Below are 16,583 nucleotides of genomic sequence, written 5' to 3'. Positions count from 1 at the left end.
CGTTTATTTGGGGAAGCTTTGTTGGTAAGAGAATAATTTTCATATATTTCCTTACATTGAATCAATTATGACTTACGAGACTGACCTTTCTCCACTCCTCTGACAAAAAAAATGCCATAATTCGTAGAAGACTTAAGAGCAATATTTGAGAATATATTAAATTAGAAGATTACAAGAAACATCACGTCATTTTGGGATTAAAACAGAAGCAACATAGCGAAATAAGATTTCAAAACCCGAAAAAAGTTTGATGAATGCACCCCACTGAACATCTTAAGATATCACATCCTTAAATAGATATTTCACACTAAATATTTTAATATTGAAAATTCTCCTCCAATTTGCAAGAAGCAAAGTTGCGAGAGGATTAAAATGGTTTATTGTTGTCATTGACTACTTTTCTAAATGGATAAAGGCAAAACCATAAACCATCATCACAACCAATAAAGTCATAAGATAATTCTTTCGAAAAATTATTTGCAGATTTAAAATCCTGTACACCACTATAATAATATATTTATTTAAAATAGTTTTCTTAACATAAATTCATTTTCTTGACATTTTTTCAAAAAAATTGTTTCTCAAATGAGCATACCCATTTTGTTTCTCTAATAAAATGGTTCTAATTAATGTTTCCTCAAATTAAACGTGCTTTCAAATTTTTAAATTACTTTCACAAAAAAAAGGCCAAATAGTATAAATTTGAGAATTTACATGGGAGAATTGTGTGACAGAAAAAAAAAAACCATAACCAAAAGGGCATAATAGTAATTATATGATTATAAACAAAAGTAATATTTGGAATTGCACTATGCCAAATAAAAAGGGGGATAATCGTAATTTTATGTTTTTTTATAAATCCATAACACTAATCCATTACTTTCTTCGAAAGAAAACTACCCTTCGCCCCTTTTGTATATATTTTTCTCATTTTTTTGTTTTTCTTTGCTTTCTCTTCCATCAAACCCGAAATATCATTTTGAAGCTCTTACGAAATTTTACACCACTGCCCAATCGAAATAGGGCGCCACCTACCTCTTAAAATTTGGCTTTTTAGACATTTTGAGGCAAACCCGTTGTCCAATCATATGAGAATATTTATATCTTTGCATATATTTATTCTGGATAGATGCATTTTGAGCTTTTAGCATAACCCTAGGGTTTGTTTCTAACATCCTTATCACCTATTTGGTAAGTTATCCTTAAGCAATTTCTAAGGCATTGTTAAAATAATTGTTGGTGCTCATATTTGACTAAAACCTATCTCATTTGTTCAGTGAAGTCATTGGAAATGTTTGGATTCGTTCCTCAAATCTGTAAGTGAATAATGATTATGATGACATATTTTATCATGGTTATTTTTTTAAAAAAATTAGTTATATAATTATTGTTCTATATGTGCATGGGAAAACAAATATACTATATTATGATTCGTTAAACTCTCATATTCCAATTTTACTTATTATGGTTTTTTTTACATAATAGTGTACAATATAAATCAGTATATACAACAACACCCATTAACACCAACAACAAAATATATAATCCAGACATTAGAAACATATTAAAAATTTAGAATGCAAAAGATATTACTATAAATTTCCTATAGCTACAAAATCAGCCACCAACATCGACAACAAAATATGTATCCGAACATTAGAAATATATTAGACTCCATAAAATACCACTAACGAATTTTGCTACAAAATGATCAAACCTCTAAAATAAACCAAAGACTACCTATCCAAGAAAGGATCATCCAAATAAAGTTACTAGATGAGCTACTACTCCTAACAACTCACTATTAAGTTATCTGACGATCTAGATGGAAAAATAAAGAGGGGGTGAGTTACACAGGCTCAGCGAGGGCATAATAGTCACAAAATGAAATACGTACTACTGATTTCCTTTTTTTATGCGTGTGAGTTGTAAACATATTAAAATAATGGAAGAAACAAATATGAATAAAAACAATAAAGTAGCTATGTAAAAAGAAATAACAATTCATAAAGTAATATAAATATCATTTATAAAACAAAACAAAAAACAAAACAAGATAACATACAAATCACAATTTAATACCGTAGGGACCACCCGTAAGAAAATCAAGTCTGAGGCGACTTCACCTCATTGATAGTCCTCTCCTCCTAAGGTGGCCTTTTGATATGAATTTATAATTTAAAATAAAAGATGCAACACTTTATTTTTCATAAAAATACCAAAATAGCCGTATCGTTATAAAAATAAAAAATTAATATTGAGAAATAAAAATATTATAATTTTAATAATATTATTTGAATTATTTGCTAAATTTATTTTAACTTTTATAATGTGCAAATGGTTTGAAATAATTTTGTTTATGAATTTTTTTTTTGTTCACCCCTTATGGTTTAATAGTGTATCACTTAACCCTCGTGGTTAAATAAGTTTATCATTTAACCACTTGTGATTTCAATCATTTAGTTACACCTATCGTGGTAACTAAGATATATCACTTAGACCCGTGGTCTTATAAATATAATTTTTTTTTATAATTTTTATTTATATAATAATGATATTTCCAAATAAACTTTTAATAAAAGTAATTATTAATGATTAAATTTAATTTTGTTTAAAGTTCTTTATTTTGAAATTATTTTAAAAAGCATCTTAAATTTTTGTAGTTGTGTAAAATAATATTCAAGATAAATTAAAGACATATTTGTCAAACAAATTATTTATTTTAATTTTTATAAAATATTATAACAATATCAAATAAATAAATAAAATAAAGTAATATTTGACTTAAGTTTGTTTTCATGATAATAATATAAGACCATAATATTTAAATGCGTATCATCTAATGAATTTAATTAAAATAAAATAAATTATTATGTATAGAAAAAAATAAGTATTAATTTTTGTCATGAATCAAACACTTATATGATACTTTGAAATAAATGCATATATATATAGAGAGATTGTGTGTGTGCTCGCGCGCACGTGTATGCATATGTAAAAGATTATAAGGGCAATTTATAAAAAATAAAATAAAATTATAAGAGATTTAAATGATAGTTTTTTATAACCGCAATAAGTATATGTGATACTTTGAAGTTACAAGAAATTAAATGAAATATTTTTATAATTATAATAGTCTAAATGATAAATTTGAAGCAGATAAGGTAAAGTAAAAATCCATGTATCCACGTATGGAGTGAAAATAAACTAATCCCTTATATTCATTATACAGTTTGAAAACAATTATGCTAAATGAAAAAAAATTTCAAAATAATCTGTTGGCACCAAATTTTTTCGTGTTTGGCGCCAAAACTAAAATTTTGGCTGTAATAAACCTAAATTTAAAAGGAGCCGTGGAAGAAAGAAGTGGAAGAAAAAAAGTGTGCACAGTTTCATTTCCCTCCGAACCTTCAAGAAACTTGTAGCAGATTTCTTCAACCACCTCCTCCAAACTTCATGGATCGCCACCATCGCTCCACTGCTCGGCAAAGCTTGAAACGGAAGCGTGAACAAAACTTGAACGAAGACCATGGAGATCGCAAGGTTCTTGTTGTCCCTGATTCTCAAAAACCTTACCAAGATTTCTCCGATGAGATCTTTAAACAGGTGGAACTCCTCAATGTCTCTTTCTCACCTTCCCACTCAGATCTCACTATGGCAAAGACTGCGCTCAATGCCCTCTCGGAACTGGCCAAAAACGGTACCGCTTCGTGTGTGTTTGGAATTTTTCCATTTCGTTTCAAATTCAATTACACCTATTCTTTATTAATCTTTATTAATATTGCTTCACCGTACCACTGTATTTAGATTTCGTCATTTTTCTCCTTCTATCAATTGCAGTTCTGTGCTCATTTCATCTATCAAATGTTACTGAATTTCCATTTTTCTTTTGTTTGAACCCTCTTTCTTGCAGAGGACCTTGTGGATACTATTGTGGACTGTGGTGCTGTCCCTGTTCTGGTGACTCATCTTCAGGTCTTAAAGTCAGTAAGACGTGACACTGATGCAACCAAACCTTACCGGTTTTGTGTGGAGAGAGGATGTACCTTCGTCCTTACCTTACTTGCTGTTCAGGTAATTAAATTCTACTGCTCCCTTCTCTTTTTTTTCTAAGTATCCCAATTATGTGAAATTGTGACCGTGTAATGTTATGGAAACTACTACTTCTATAATATTTGGTTATATTTTCTGAAAGTATAGTCTATTTGTCAAGTTTTTATTTAGAATATTTGATTTGATGTTCTCAATGATTTGGGCATTGCTATTGTGTGGGGGAGCGGGCAGATTTTTATAGAAAAAGAATGAAACTTTGAATCTTTGGCTTTAGTAGCTCCATTGAAGCTGGGATTTTGAAATATATCTTAATCTGTATTCTATAAAATGAACCGAATTTGGATAATAGAATGCATATGTATGAGGATTTTTAGTTACATGACCAATGAGATATAGGCATATAATGTATTGTCACGCTTATTGGTGTATGTCATCTCAGAAAGAATGTGGAACCATCGTTCATTGGTGCGTATTGGATTGATTGTTACAATAGAACCTACTCTTATTTTAGTCATTGAAATTTACAAAATTTAGGTGTTCTAGCGTAGATCCTTTTTTTTTTTTTTTTGCAGTGTCTGTGCTGAAGGAAAGGACTTTTTTTCTTTCTTTCTAAAAAGTGAGTGACAGTATAGGTTATTCTTGGTTATCAATGTTTAAACTAGGATTTACCTTTTTAGCGACAATATTTTATTAGAATGTATTTGTTGATAAATATGAAAGCTTAGTTTTCAACTGCTGACTATTGAATATTCAATGAATAATTTGCTCATTTATCTAGCCCCGTTGTTCGCACTGAGAGTAGAACATTTTAGGTTTCTCTCAGTTGTTTATTTAGCACATGATCAAGGAGCAGCTGTCATCATTCATCATTTTCTGATTTCAGATTTTTGTAAATCAGGAAGTATCTTTACTTTGATGTTGTATATGCTGATATGTTTTCTCAAACAGCCAGAGCATCAAAAACTTATTGTAGATGCTGGAGCCTTGCCCTATCTTATAGATTTATTAAGGAGTCACGAGACCAATAACTTCTCTCAAGCGTTTGCTGATCTTCTTTGGAGAGTAGCTGATACAATTACCAACCTTGCACATGAAAATGATAGCATTAAGACCCTTGTCAGGTTTTTTTTATTTACTTTTTAGTACCGTATAGATATTTATTCTCAAAATATATTATTTCTTGCTCTTATATAGATATGGTATGTTCAGGACGGAAGGTGGTATTCCTCCTCTTGTCGAATTGCTAGAATACAATGATACAACGGTGCAGAGGGCAGCTGCTGGGGCCTTGCGAACTCTTGCATTTAAAAATGTTGACAATAAAAACCAGGTAAGTTGACATTGCAGCAACTTGGTGTAACATATTCTTTTGTTATAGTTCTTTACTTTAATAAAACAATTGCAGATTATTGAATGCGATGCGTTACCAACTCTTGTTCTAATGCTTCAATCAGAAGACCCGACAATACACCACGAAGCGGTTAGAAACTAAAACCAATTTGCGCGCGCGCGCACACACATATACATATATTAATTTGCAGCTTACAGAGTTCTAAGCTACTAGCACTAACTGAATTAGCGCTTTTTGTAGGTTGGCGTGATTGGAAATTTGGTCCACTCTTCGCCAAATCTTAAGAAAGACGTTCTTCAAGCTGGGGCTTTACAACCTGTCATTTCGTTACTTAGGTAACATTACACTTAGGTCTTGGTTTTTTCTGTAAGAAATCTTTAGGTGAACGATATGCTTATCAAACATTACAGAGGCAAAAGTAAGCTACTACTTTCATATCTAATTTGATACCTTTTTCTCCTAAGTAATCTCTGCAAGTTCTTTATTTTGATGACAGTTCCTCCTGTTCGGAGAGCCAAAGAGAAGCAGCTCTTTTACTCGGTCAATTTGCTTCAACAGATTCAGATTGCAAGGTGGATTACTTTGTGTGTTGCAAACTTGCAACGTGATAAGTCTCTCTTTTATGGAATTCTTTTATTGACTTGCATAAGTTTGTGGCTCATGCAGGTTCACATTGCCCAAAGAGGGGCTATTCAACCATTAGTTAACATGCTTAAGTCCCCCGATAAACAGCTTAGGGAAATGTCGGCTTTTGCGCTTGGGAGATTGGCGCAGGTGAGTAACACTTGCAACAAATATTTACCTGTATGCCTGTATAAAAAATATAAAATTGATGAACTTAGAGGGAAGCTTTGATTAACATAATAGTGGCTGATCGGCTTGATCTTGGATTGTCCAATAATTTATTTAAATTTAATTTGATAAGACATCATGCGATAGAGAAATTCTTGGGTAGGTACTGCCTGTCATTATCAGTTTATCACTTCATTCAACAATTGACATGTGTAAAGGCACTCTTTTGATATACGTGTGTTTCTAACATAGTACAGACAACCCCACATATGATTGATGTTTAATGTACCGCCTATGGTATTGTCACTGCATTAGAGTTTAACCACCAAGTTTGGGATGGATTGATGTGGTTCCCCTATGCCTAGGACAACATAATAACAAACCATGAACGAAAGGCACGAGATAAAAGAAAGCATAATAGTCATTGTGAGGCCTTAATTCTTGACTGAAGGGGACACCAAAGGTCTCTGCCCTTCCATACCTTGGATAGATCGAGAGGTTTTTTTTTTTAAATTTTTTGGCTGTTCATGGGAATTGCTTTCTTAAACCTAACTCTTATTGGATGTACTTTTTCTCAGTTTATATATAAATGGCAATGCTAAAATTGTGCCTCTTATTTATGTAATTATGTGTGTTGGTTTTTGCTTTTACCATTTTCTTTTATATCCTTTCTTTCCTAATATACTTCGAATTTCAGGATTCACACAATCAAGCTGGTATTGCTCATAGTGGAGGTCTAGAGCCGCTATTAAATCTTCTTGGTTCAACGAATGTGCATCTCCAACATAATGCAGCTTTTGCTCTCTATGGTCTTGCTGATAATGAGGTGAAGTTAGTTTCCTTGTTCTTTATTTGAAAATCATAACGTAGTGATATCCTACCACTGATTTAACCGCTTTGTATGATAGGACAATGTTACATATATTATCAAGGCTGGAGGTTTACAAAAACTACAAGATGGATTTTTCAGAACTCAGGTATGTTCAGTTACTATTCTTTGTAGTAACTGTAATAGTTTTGCTTTTAATTTACTGGAATTTCTTCTTCATGATACCTTAATTGTCTATTAAGGGATACTAATATTAGTCCTTTCTCACTAATTAATTAGTCGTGTTTCGTTTTGATTGTTGTTTGACTTGCAGCCTACTAAAGAGTGTGTGGCAAAGATCTTAAAAAGATTAGGGGAGAAGATGCAAGGGCGAGTGAGTTTTCTTTTAAATTATCAATTTCTGTGGCGGATCATTTATTTGTCTAGTCACAGATGAGAATTATATTCTATTCGATCAATATATTTGTGTTTAAATTATTTAGTTTATTGGGTATGATTCATATATCAATTCCTCTTTGGCAGGTACTGAAACACCTGTTACATCTAATGCACTTTGCAGAAAAGGATGTTCAAAGGCGTATAGCTCTTTCTCTTGCTCATTTGTGTTTCCCTGATGATCGAAAAACTATTTTCGTTGACAATAATGGTAATAAACTTTGATCTGTACATCTCCATCATTTCCCACTTAGTGTGCTTAAAAGGTATTTTGAATCAATATACCGTTGACTGTTCAGGATTAGAATTGCTGCTGGATCTTCTTGAGTCTACAAACCTAAAGCAGAAGGGTGATGGTTCAGTGGCGCTTCATAAGTTGGCTACCAGAGGCACGTCTGTCTCTCTCGATGATGCTGCTACTCCAACACCAACTCGCCAGGTATTTTGCTATCTGTGTCATTGGCGTGTCCTTTTTCCTCTCCTTATCGCCTTATTTATTGTGGCATTTAGTGTATGTTATACAAATTAATGTAGTACTTGGCTGTTTTTGTTGTAGGTGCATTTGGACGAGCAATATGTAAACAATCCTGACCTTTCTGATGTCACCTTCTTGGTTGAAGGTGGATAAGCTGCTACTTTATTATTGTGTTAATAATATTTTCTACTAATTTGTTGTTTGTATGCCTATTTTTTTTTATATATATTCTAATTTACTGTGTTTTCATTTCTTCAGGTAAAAGGTTTTATGCTCATAGAGTTTGTTTACTGGCTTATGATATATTTCGCGCAATGTTGGATGGTGGTTACCGGGTAAGCATTAATTAATCTTGCAACTTTGTTTACGTCCTTTTCTTCTCTCTTTTTTCACGGTGAAATGTTCTCCCAATCAAAAGTGTACCTCCATTCTTTATCACAATTATTTAAAGTATAAAAGGTAACAGATTAGGTGTAATAACCTATATCTTTTCTAAATATTCGTATAGAAACTTAATGTGATGGCTTGTCCATTTACTGCGTATCTTGTTCTCCAGACAATGTGGAAATTTTGCAAACCTCAATTACTTTACAATTGGAATTTTTCTTTTGGATATGTAGAACTTAAGCGTAAATATCAATATTAATGTCTTCAAATGTATATGCAGGAAAGGGAAGCCAAAGAGATCGAGATTCCAAATATTAAATGGGATGTATTTGAGTTGATGATGAGGTGATATACCATCCCCTTTTGTAATATTGTTATGTATTTATAATAGGCCCTATGTATGAACTGATTTTCTGTTGGCACTTTTAGATTTATATACGCTGGAACAGTAGATGTCAATTTGGATACTGCTCAGGATCTCCTCAGAGCTGCAGATCAGTATCTTCTAGACGATCTTAAGCGTCTTTGTGAACATGCTATTTCTCAGGTAGATCAAGAAATGAGTTTCACGGAGGCCTGCTTTTCTTTTATTTTTTGTAGATTTTCTGAAATAATTCAATTTAATCCCATGACTGATCAAACTATTGTTATAGGATATTACTGTGAAAAATGTTTCACTAATGTACGATATATCAGAGGCATTCAATGCTACATCGTTAAAACATGCATGCGTACTCTTTGTGTTGGCGCACTTTGATGAACTGAGTACCAAACCATGGTATGTTACATTCTTTACGACCTGAGTAGTACTTTCTTAGTTCAGTATGTTTTTCTGGGACCAGGGTTGTGCTGAGAGCCTTCAAACCAGGAAAGCCAATATTTAATCGATCATATTTAAGTTCTCTATCTTCTCAATTTGCAGGTATTGCCTCCTTCTTCGTTGCATTGTACCAAGCATGCGCAAATTCTTCACAACTTTACTTACCAAGCCTTATCCAGCTGACTCGTGAGGATCCATAGATTTTTAACAATGATACGAGGAAAGGTGAAAATGTACAAAGCTGTAAATGTTGTAGTTAGAATTAGAACGACAGATCATTCAGGTTAACATGCTTAGGTGGTGGAGAGTCTTTTCTTTGTAGCCTTGAGTTAAGACTCTAGAATAAGTAACGCAATTTTGATATTATGAATGCCATTTCTCTTGAAGTAGTAAAGATAGTGTTGACATCTTAACGCTGGTTTTGGTCCTTAATATCCGTGCTTGATATCATTGATACATTCCATTTAGCTTGTAATCTTTTCATGAACTTTTAATACGGACATAATACCATCTTATTGCTCTTGGGATTCTTGCATGCCAAGTTGCTACCATGTTACTTGTAAAACTATCTCAAGAAACAGCTCTGTGCATATACAGAGAGGTGTAGTCAAACTGTAAAAACTTCAGTCAGATGCATATCTAGCCTGTTTTAAATTTTAGAGCAAAAAATGTACAAGAATTTCTATTAATAAATTATTTGAATATTAGTAAGAAAAGAGGTTACAAGTTTTTTTTTTTAATGTTAGGATTTATCGCGCATGTCAAAAAGTGAACTTACTATTTGTTATTTGTTAAAGTGGTAATTTTTTTTATAAATTAGTATAAACTATCAAACGTGGCACGCTTTTTAAAAATTAATATCTATTAATGTGTCTGGAAATAAATTTTTTAATATACTGCTTTTGTATTAGATTTCTCATTTTTTTTAATTTTATTAATTCACTTCACACATATTATAATAAATTAATATGGTTATGTTATTATTGAATAAAAATTAATATTGAATTTATTAAGTAAAATAATATTTAATAACATAAATAATAGGCAAAAAAAACATAACTAATAAATTACCAAAAAAAAAAAATAACTAATTTTTATTTATTTCACAATTTTTTTTAATTCCTGCAAAATATTATAATAGGCAAATGAAAATTAATTATAGTATTAAATATTATTCGATTTGAAAAAAATTGCTTTAATTTTCAATTTAATATTAATTTGATTAATTTATTAAAAATAAATTTTTTGATTTGAAAATTATTTTTTTGGTAAATTAAAAAAATTAATAATAAAATTATTATTATTGATGATAAATATGACAGTTTCTAATGTAGATAGTGTTGAGTACTGCCAGTTTCTAATAATAATTTTTTTTTTTTTCCCAAAAAAAAAAAAGTTTCTCCCCACAAAGACGGTGTTTTATGTTAGATAGTTTTAGGGTTTAAAGTTTTTAAAATTGAGTAAGGATATTCTAACTACTAAATTTTTTTACTACTAACTTACTACCCATCACATTACCGTTGGATCTAAGAGAGAGAATATTAAAAAAAATTTGAAAAGAGAGAAAATATTAATCTAATGGTGATTAGATAGGTAGTAAAAATTTTTGGTAGTGGGAATATTTCTTCTCTTTAATATTATATAACTTTATTTAATTTTTATCAAAATACACATAAAAAAAATATGTGAGACTCATATTTTTTTTCACATGAATTCAGATAGATCTCAGTTCTCACATTTTTTTATACATATTTGGATAACATTATTAAATAAAGTTATCTAAAAATAACTTTAGAAATTTTAAATTCATTGGATCACATTACATCTTTTGATTTCATTATTTACAGAGAAAAATATTTTTGCCGCTGCATATAAATTATCTGTATTTATTTTCAAAACGACGTCGTTTTGTGATTGAAAAATTATAATTATAAAGACTATAATATATTATGAAATAAATTAAAATGACAAAAATACCATGATTTCTGTCCTAAAATGACGTCGTATTAGGCTTACTGCAAATAACTTATCTGCAATGACTGCACAAAAAGCAAACCCTTAATTATAAGAAGTTTAGTTTTTTTTTTATAATCATTTAGTAAAAAATGAGCACTTTTTTTTTTGGCTCTTTTCAAATTTTTATAGTAATTCGCACATGAACAAAAGCCGAAAGACAATTTTTCATTTTCTGTTTAAATATTTAAATAGAGTAACAGGTGGACTTATTTAATATTATTATTTTTATCTGATTAAATTGAAAGTAATACCTAAGTATTTTACCATACATTTCGTAGTATTTTTCACTTCTTCAACTAATTAAATAAGTATTATGGATAAGAAAAAATATAAAAATATAAAATTTCCCAGTATATTAAAGATTTTCTTATGATAATAAAAAATTTCAGTTGAGATTAATCTCATAGCCTTTTCAAAGAATTAAAACTTGTGAAAATACAAGAATCAATTTATCTGAAAATAATAATTAACTAGATATCGGTATAAAAAATAAAATAAAAATTCACTCAATCAGTCATCTTCCATTTGGTGAATATTGAATAATAGACTATTAGAAAAAAAAAAAAAAATTTATACGTTTTCCTTTAGAATTATCATAAAGAGAATGTGAGTACTGTGGACGGTGTTGTGTGAACCAATTCGCAGAAAAACAAGAAACTTCACTGCGATGAGTGTTCAGCTTTCTGGCTTATGGATTCCCAATTCTCCATCAATACATGGAAACTTTGTTCCCAGCAGTGGCAGATTCTCTCCATCTGCTCTCGCTGCCACACCAACGTTCTCATCCTTATCTCCCACCATTCAGGTAATCCTCAATCACCTACCCATCTACCATTTCCATTCAAAATTCCATTTTTTTGGGGCTAAATGTTCATTTTAATTCATAGAAGCTGTGATAGGATTGTAGTAGTACTTCAATAACTGTCATGTTATGGATTTGTTAATTGTTGTCTTATGGTGTTTTTAGAGATTAAAGTTTCCAGCTTTTGTTAAAAAAGGAGGAAGTTATGGACTTTATTATACCCTCACCCAGAGTTTAGTCATTGACATTGAGTAATTTTTGTGATGAGAATGTTGCAGATAGTTGGTGTGAAAGGCACTGGTTGGAGTGAAAATGGACATGCTAATCCCAACAGCAACATATTTGATGGCTGCCAAGGAGAGACTGATCATTGGACTGATCTTGACAATGATCTTCATCACTGGACAAAGCCATTACGCCCTGTGCAGGTATTTATGTCCCCTTCTATTTATGTGCCTTGTGTTGTTGCATCATTGCAAAACTTGGGTTGCTGATTCTTCCTGTGTATTGGACAGTGGTTTCCTGGTCATATTGCAAAAGCAGAAAAAGAACTGAAGGAGCAGCTCAAGTTGATGGATGTTGTGATAGAGGTGCGGGATGGAAGAATTCCTATGTCCACAAGTCATCCACAGGCAAGGTTCTTTAATTTTTTTTTTAATTTCATTTGAGTATTGACTTAGTGCTAACATGAATACTATCTTGTGTTTTACTTTTATCCTCTGTACCCCTTGTTGTCTCAACCAAATTTGCGTTTGGTTAAACTTTACTTTCTATTATTTAAAGCCTAAGATGTTTTCTTTTTCCAGTCTTGGGCTTGGTTGAAGAAATCCATACTTATTTTTTGCAGTTCTCTATTGTTTCTCTTGGCTTCTTTATTTGATAAGTAGTTTTTATCATAAATTGTTAAGAGTCATTTTCCATGGCTTCTTTGTTTTATGAATAATAATTATTTTTATGCCAATGTTAATTTTATTTTATTTTTTTTTATAAATGTCACATAATGCTTTTTAATGGAGCATAAAGTATTAGTGAGACCCTACATCCAAATACAATAATTAGGACTTAGGTACGAGGACAATACATCCTAACTCTTCATCTCACTTTTACTTCTGCTTTTGTAGATGGATCAATGGCTTGGTAATAGAAAGAGAATTCTGGTTTTAAATAGAGAAGACATGATATCAACTGCAGACCGAAATGCTTGGGCTGCTTATTTTGCTAGCCATGGCACAAAGGTTGTCTTCTCCAATGGGCAGCTTGGAATGGTATCCGAACAAGATCATTTTTTCCCCAACTCTCTATGTTTTGAAGGTTCATGTAAAGCATGTTTAACCTGATGTTGTAAGTACAGGGCTCAATGAAGCTAGGTCGGTTAGCGAAGGAATTAGCAGCTGATGTAAATGTTAAACGTAGAGCCAAAGGACTACTTCCTCGTCCGGTGGGTTGCTCCTAGCTATTACAAGCCAGTTTTGATTCTCTTTTGTTCATTTCCTATACTAATTTTCTGGTAAAGGACTACTTTTCTATCTCAATAGAATAAGGAAACATATCTTTTATTAGAGAAAGGAATAAACTATATGCATACTAGTATAAGGAAACATATCTTGTAACTTAAAAGGACTAATTTTTTATCTCAAAGAATAAGGAAACATGTTTCGTTAGAGAAAGAAAGAACTGTATGCATACTAGGTTTCCCAACTCTCTTTCTCTCTTGTAATTTTCTTGCAAACTCAGTGAAATGATGGTTCAGCAACTGAAATAACAAAATTAATATTTGGCTGATTGCTTTGTACAATCTTCCCCTAGCATTCATCCTGCATTTCTTATTTGACAAAAAAGGTGTATTTGTAGCTTATCTATTAGTCATACTCACTTTTAGTCCTTTTTAAAATGATTAAATTTGAGTTTCGTGGCTAATATCTGTTCCTTGAGTAAATTATTCATGTCGCTTTGTCTTTTGGTTCATAATTCTAGTCCAAATATTATTTTATTAATTATTAATGCAAATTATTGTGTACTTTGGAAGTAGATCTTACATTCGTGAACTTGCATGGAGCAAAACTTATCCTTCGATTGATAGCAAAATATTATTATTATTATTTAAAGAATGTGTGTTACTATTGAATAGGTTCGAGCTGGAATAGTTGGATACCCTAATGTTGGAAAATCATCTTTGATTAACCGTCTCTTAAAGCGCAGAATGTGCCCAGCAGCTCCCAGGCCAGGAGTCACAAGACAATTGAAGTAAGTTATTATTATATTTCCTCAAATCATTTTTACATCAATAAATTGAAAGAATTTGAAAAATTGAAGCAATTTTTTCATTTGTTCATGGATTTATATGTATTTTGTTTAAGTTGTTACTTCAGAATAACGGCATTAACTGTTAAGTTTGTACTTTTTCTGTTATTGATTCTAAATCCACAAATAAAGTTATCACAAACCTCCTCTTACAGCTAAAATGACAAAAACTTGAACGGACTTCTAAATCTAATGGATGCAACATGTCTCCTGAATTTCATCAGAACGTAGATTTAATCCCAATTGCTGAAAAATTAAATTTTGGGGTTTTCTTTACTCTCAACAGAGGAAAAGTTAATGGTGGTACATTCGGTTTCAGTTCTAGTAGTGTCAAAAGCAATATCCTGCAGAAGTATATTACAACTAATTTGTTCTGACTAAAAGTCTGAGCTCAAACAAGAATCCATAGTGGATCTCTCATTAAACATTGAATATATAATTTATCATATTCCTTTCCTAATGCCAAAGGTGGGTTCGTTTTGGGAAAGATCTTGAACTGCTGGATTCTCCTGGAATACTCCCAATGCGAATCAGTGATCAGTCAGCTGCTATAAAACTCGCCATATGTGATGACATCGGAGAGAGGTCCTATGATGTGACTGATGTTGCTGCTATTCTTGTGCGGATGCTTACAAAGCTTCCTGCGGTAGGTATGTATCATGACATGCAGCCAAAGTGGAATCCTATTTTGGTTAAAAAAATGACAGTTTCTATATCTCAAAGAATGAATGGTTTTTTTTTTGTCACGGCAACTTGTTTAGGATATCATTGGTAGTGGCATTTTTGCAAGATGCTTTAGGTTTTTCCAATATGCATTTTATAATTTAATAAACTAACTAGGTTAGGGTCAAGATTACATTGTTTGATCCCCCTTCCCCCTCTTCAAAAGTTATAATTCTCAGTGTATGCTCAATGCAGGCAGAGATGCTCTTTGTAAACGATACCGGATTGATGTAGATGGTCAATGTGGTAAAACGTATGCTACTGATTTTAGTTTTCTTTTTAAATTTCTTTTGTTGCATTGATTGACAGCGCTAATTCGTCTTCATATTCTGATTAGTTTCTGCTTAATTTGATAACATGTATTTACTAAATTGCAGATTCATAGATAAGCTTGCACTCCAAGTATTTAATGGAGATGTTCATCAAGCAGCGTTCCGTGTGCTGGCGGATTTTAGAAAAGGTAAATTTGGTTGGACTGCACTGGAGAGGCCTCCAAGGTGAATAGGTGATGTCAGATGTTTTTTTTTTTTTGTCATAAGCCGAACTCTTAGATAATGCTGGAGACCTCCACACTGTAGAAATCAATCCTGCATGGCAATGAATGAATATGGATATTGTGATTATGAATGAAATAGTGGAAGAGAAAGGTCGTGAATGTTCTGATAAGTCAAAACCGTTGGAGATTTTCAATACACGAAACAAAGGATTTGAAAGAATGGAAACTTCCCGTTATTACCATGTAAATGGTCTGATGTAACGCTTGTCTGTATACTACTAGTTTGCCATGGGAATTTTTATGCATCGTGCATATGTTATTGTATATCTTTAATTGTTATAGAGGATCAAATACAGGAATTTACATATACTACCTGATCTTGCCTCATGCTATGAGGGTGGTGTCTGCTTCGGTCTTTGATATGCTAGTTAGTGATTTAAATGTAGCTAGGAGTAGTAAACTTATTGTAATCTCAGGTCTTTTTTTATTTTTTATTTTTTTATTTTTTTTGCAAAAGAGGAATTACAATAAAGGGTTTACAAGTTCTTGGGCTACAGATGCCCATCAAATCTCTACTTAGAAAAACTCTACACTCAGCTGGAGGTTCTTGAAGAATGTGGCAGTCCCAATCTGTCCACTTGCTCCCATGACGAGCCAGGGTGTCTGCAACCATGTTCCCTTCTCTATAGATGTGAGATAGTTTTGTTGTCCATTGTATTCTAAGCAAGGCTTGCACTTGGTAAACCATAGGACCAACCGGGTGGTTCCTTTCGCAACCATTAATAACTAAGTTAACAGCAACTTGAGAGTCCCCTTCTATCAAGATCTTCCTGCAGCCGAAGTTCCAAGCTACTTGAATACTATTCAGGAGATCCCCGATTTCAGCTCTTAAGGAGGATCCTCTGCCCAAGTTCCTACTAAAGCCTATGATCCATCTACCTGAGTCGTCTCTGATGACTCCCTCACAACTAGAGTGGGTTCCTCTGTCACTACTAGAGCCATCGACATTGAGTTTCATCCATTGTTGTGGTGGAAAGTCCCAAAAGATTAATTTCTCAATTCTAAGGCTTCTTTCAGTTCCAACCATCCCCATTACCAGTTGT

The 16,583-nt window shown here is 32.1% G+C and overlaps 2 protein-coding genes across 3 annotated transcripts; both read left to right on the top strand.

Moving 5' to 3' along the window:
• The first annotated feature begins 3,456 nt into the window (after positions 1 to 3,456).
• Positions 3,457 to 9,332, top strand: LOC133287711 (ARM REPEAT PROTEIN INTERACTING WITH ABF2-like). Its single transcript, XM_061485373.1, has 19 exons — positions 3,457 to 3,700; positions 3,914 to 4,074; positions 5,002 to 5,174; positions 5,263 to 5,383; positions 5,459 to 5,533; positions 5,645 to 5,739; positions 5,901 to 5,976; positions 6,071 to 6,178; positions 6,894 to 7,022; positions 7,105 to 7,173; positions 7,339 to 7,398; positions 7,548 to 7,671; positions 7,760 to 7,899; positions 8,017 to 8,080; positions 8,194 to 8,270; positions 8,603 to 8,667; positions 8,752 to 8,869; positions 8,976 to 9,100; positions 9,245 to 9,332. The coding sequence occupies exons 1-19, from the start codon at positions 3,457 to 3,459 to the stop codon at positions 9,330 to 9,332; spliced, it is 2,112 nt and encodes a 703-aa protein (XP_061341357.1).
• A 2,423-nt stretch (positions 9,333 to 11,755) lies between these two features.
• Positions 11,756 to 15,921, top strand: LOC133287723 (DAR GTPase 3, chloroplastic). Of its 2 annotated transcripts, none has more exons than XM_061485386.1 (9): positions 11,756 to 11,963; positions 12,239 to 12,388; positions 12,476 to 12,592; positions 13,082 to 13,225; positions 13,312 to 13,398; positions 14,089 to 14,204; positions 14,730 to 14,911; positions 15,180 to 15,237; positions 15,362 to 15,921. In XM_061485386.1, the coding sequence occupies exons 1-9, from the start codon at positions 11,826 to 11,828 to the stop codon at positions 15,483 to 15,485; spliced, it is 1,116 nt and encodes a 371-aa protein (XP_061341370.1). In that variant the 5' UTR covers positions 11,756 to 11,825; the 3' UTR covers positions 15,486 to 15,921. The 2 variants fall into 2 exon arrangements, with proteins under 2 accessions (XP_061341370.1, XP_061341371.1); XM_061485387.1 differs by having other exon boundaries at positions 14,730 to 14,907; positions 15,362 to 15,502.
• The last annotated feature ends 662 nt before the right edge of the window (positions 15,922 to 16,583 follow it).

Source organism: Gastrolobium bilobum, unplaced genomic scaffold (genome assembly GCF_033153095.1).
Source record: "Gastrolobium bilobum isolate Gb01-03AN ecotype WA unplaced genomic scaffold, APGP_CSIRO_Gbil_v1 utg2833, whole genome shotgun sequence".
NCBI lineage: Eukaryota > Viridiplantae > Streptophyta > Magnoliopsida > Fabales > Fabaceae > Gastrolobium > Gastrolobium bilobum.
This window is presented reverse-complemented; position numbering and strand designations above follow the sequence as displayed.

Coding starts and splice junctions, on each gene's coding strand:
- LOC133287711 (XM_061485373.1), top strand. CDS start 3,457: ATGGATCGCCACCATCGCTCCACTGCTCGGCAAAGCTTGAAACGGAAG. Junction 5,977..6,070: donor CAACAGATTCAGATTGCAAG/GTGGATTACTTT, acceptor TGGCTCATGCAG/GTTCACATTGCCCAAAGAGG. Junction 7,174..7,338: donor ATGGATTTTTCAGAACTCAG/GTATGTTCAGTT, acceptor TTTGACTTGCAG/CCTACTAAAGAGTGTGTGGC.
- LOC133287723 (XM_061485386.1), top strand. CDS start 11,826: ATGAGTGTTCAGCTTTCTGGCTTATGGATTCCCAATTCTCCATCAATA. Junction 12,389..12,475: donor AGCCATTACGCCCTGTGCAG/GTATTTATGTCC, acceptor TGTATTGGACAG/TGGTTTCCTGGTCATATTGC. Junction 14,205..14,729: donor GGAGTCACAAGACAATTGAA/GTAAGTTATTAT, acceptor CTAATGCCAAAG/GTGGGTTCGTTTTGGGAAAG.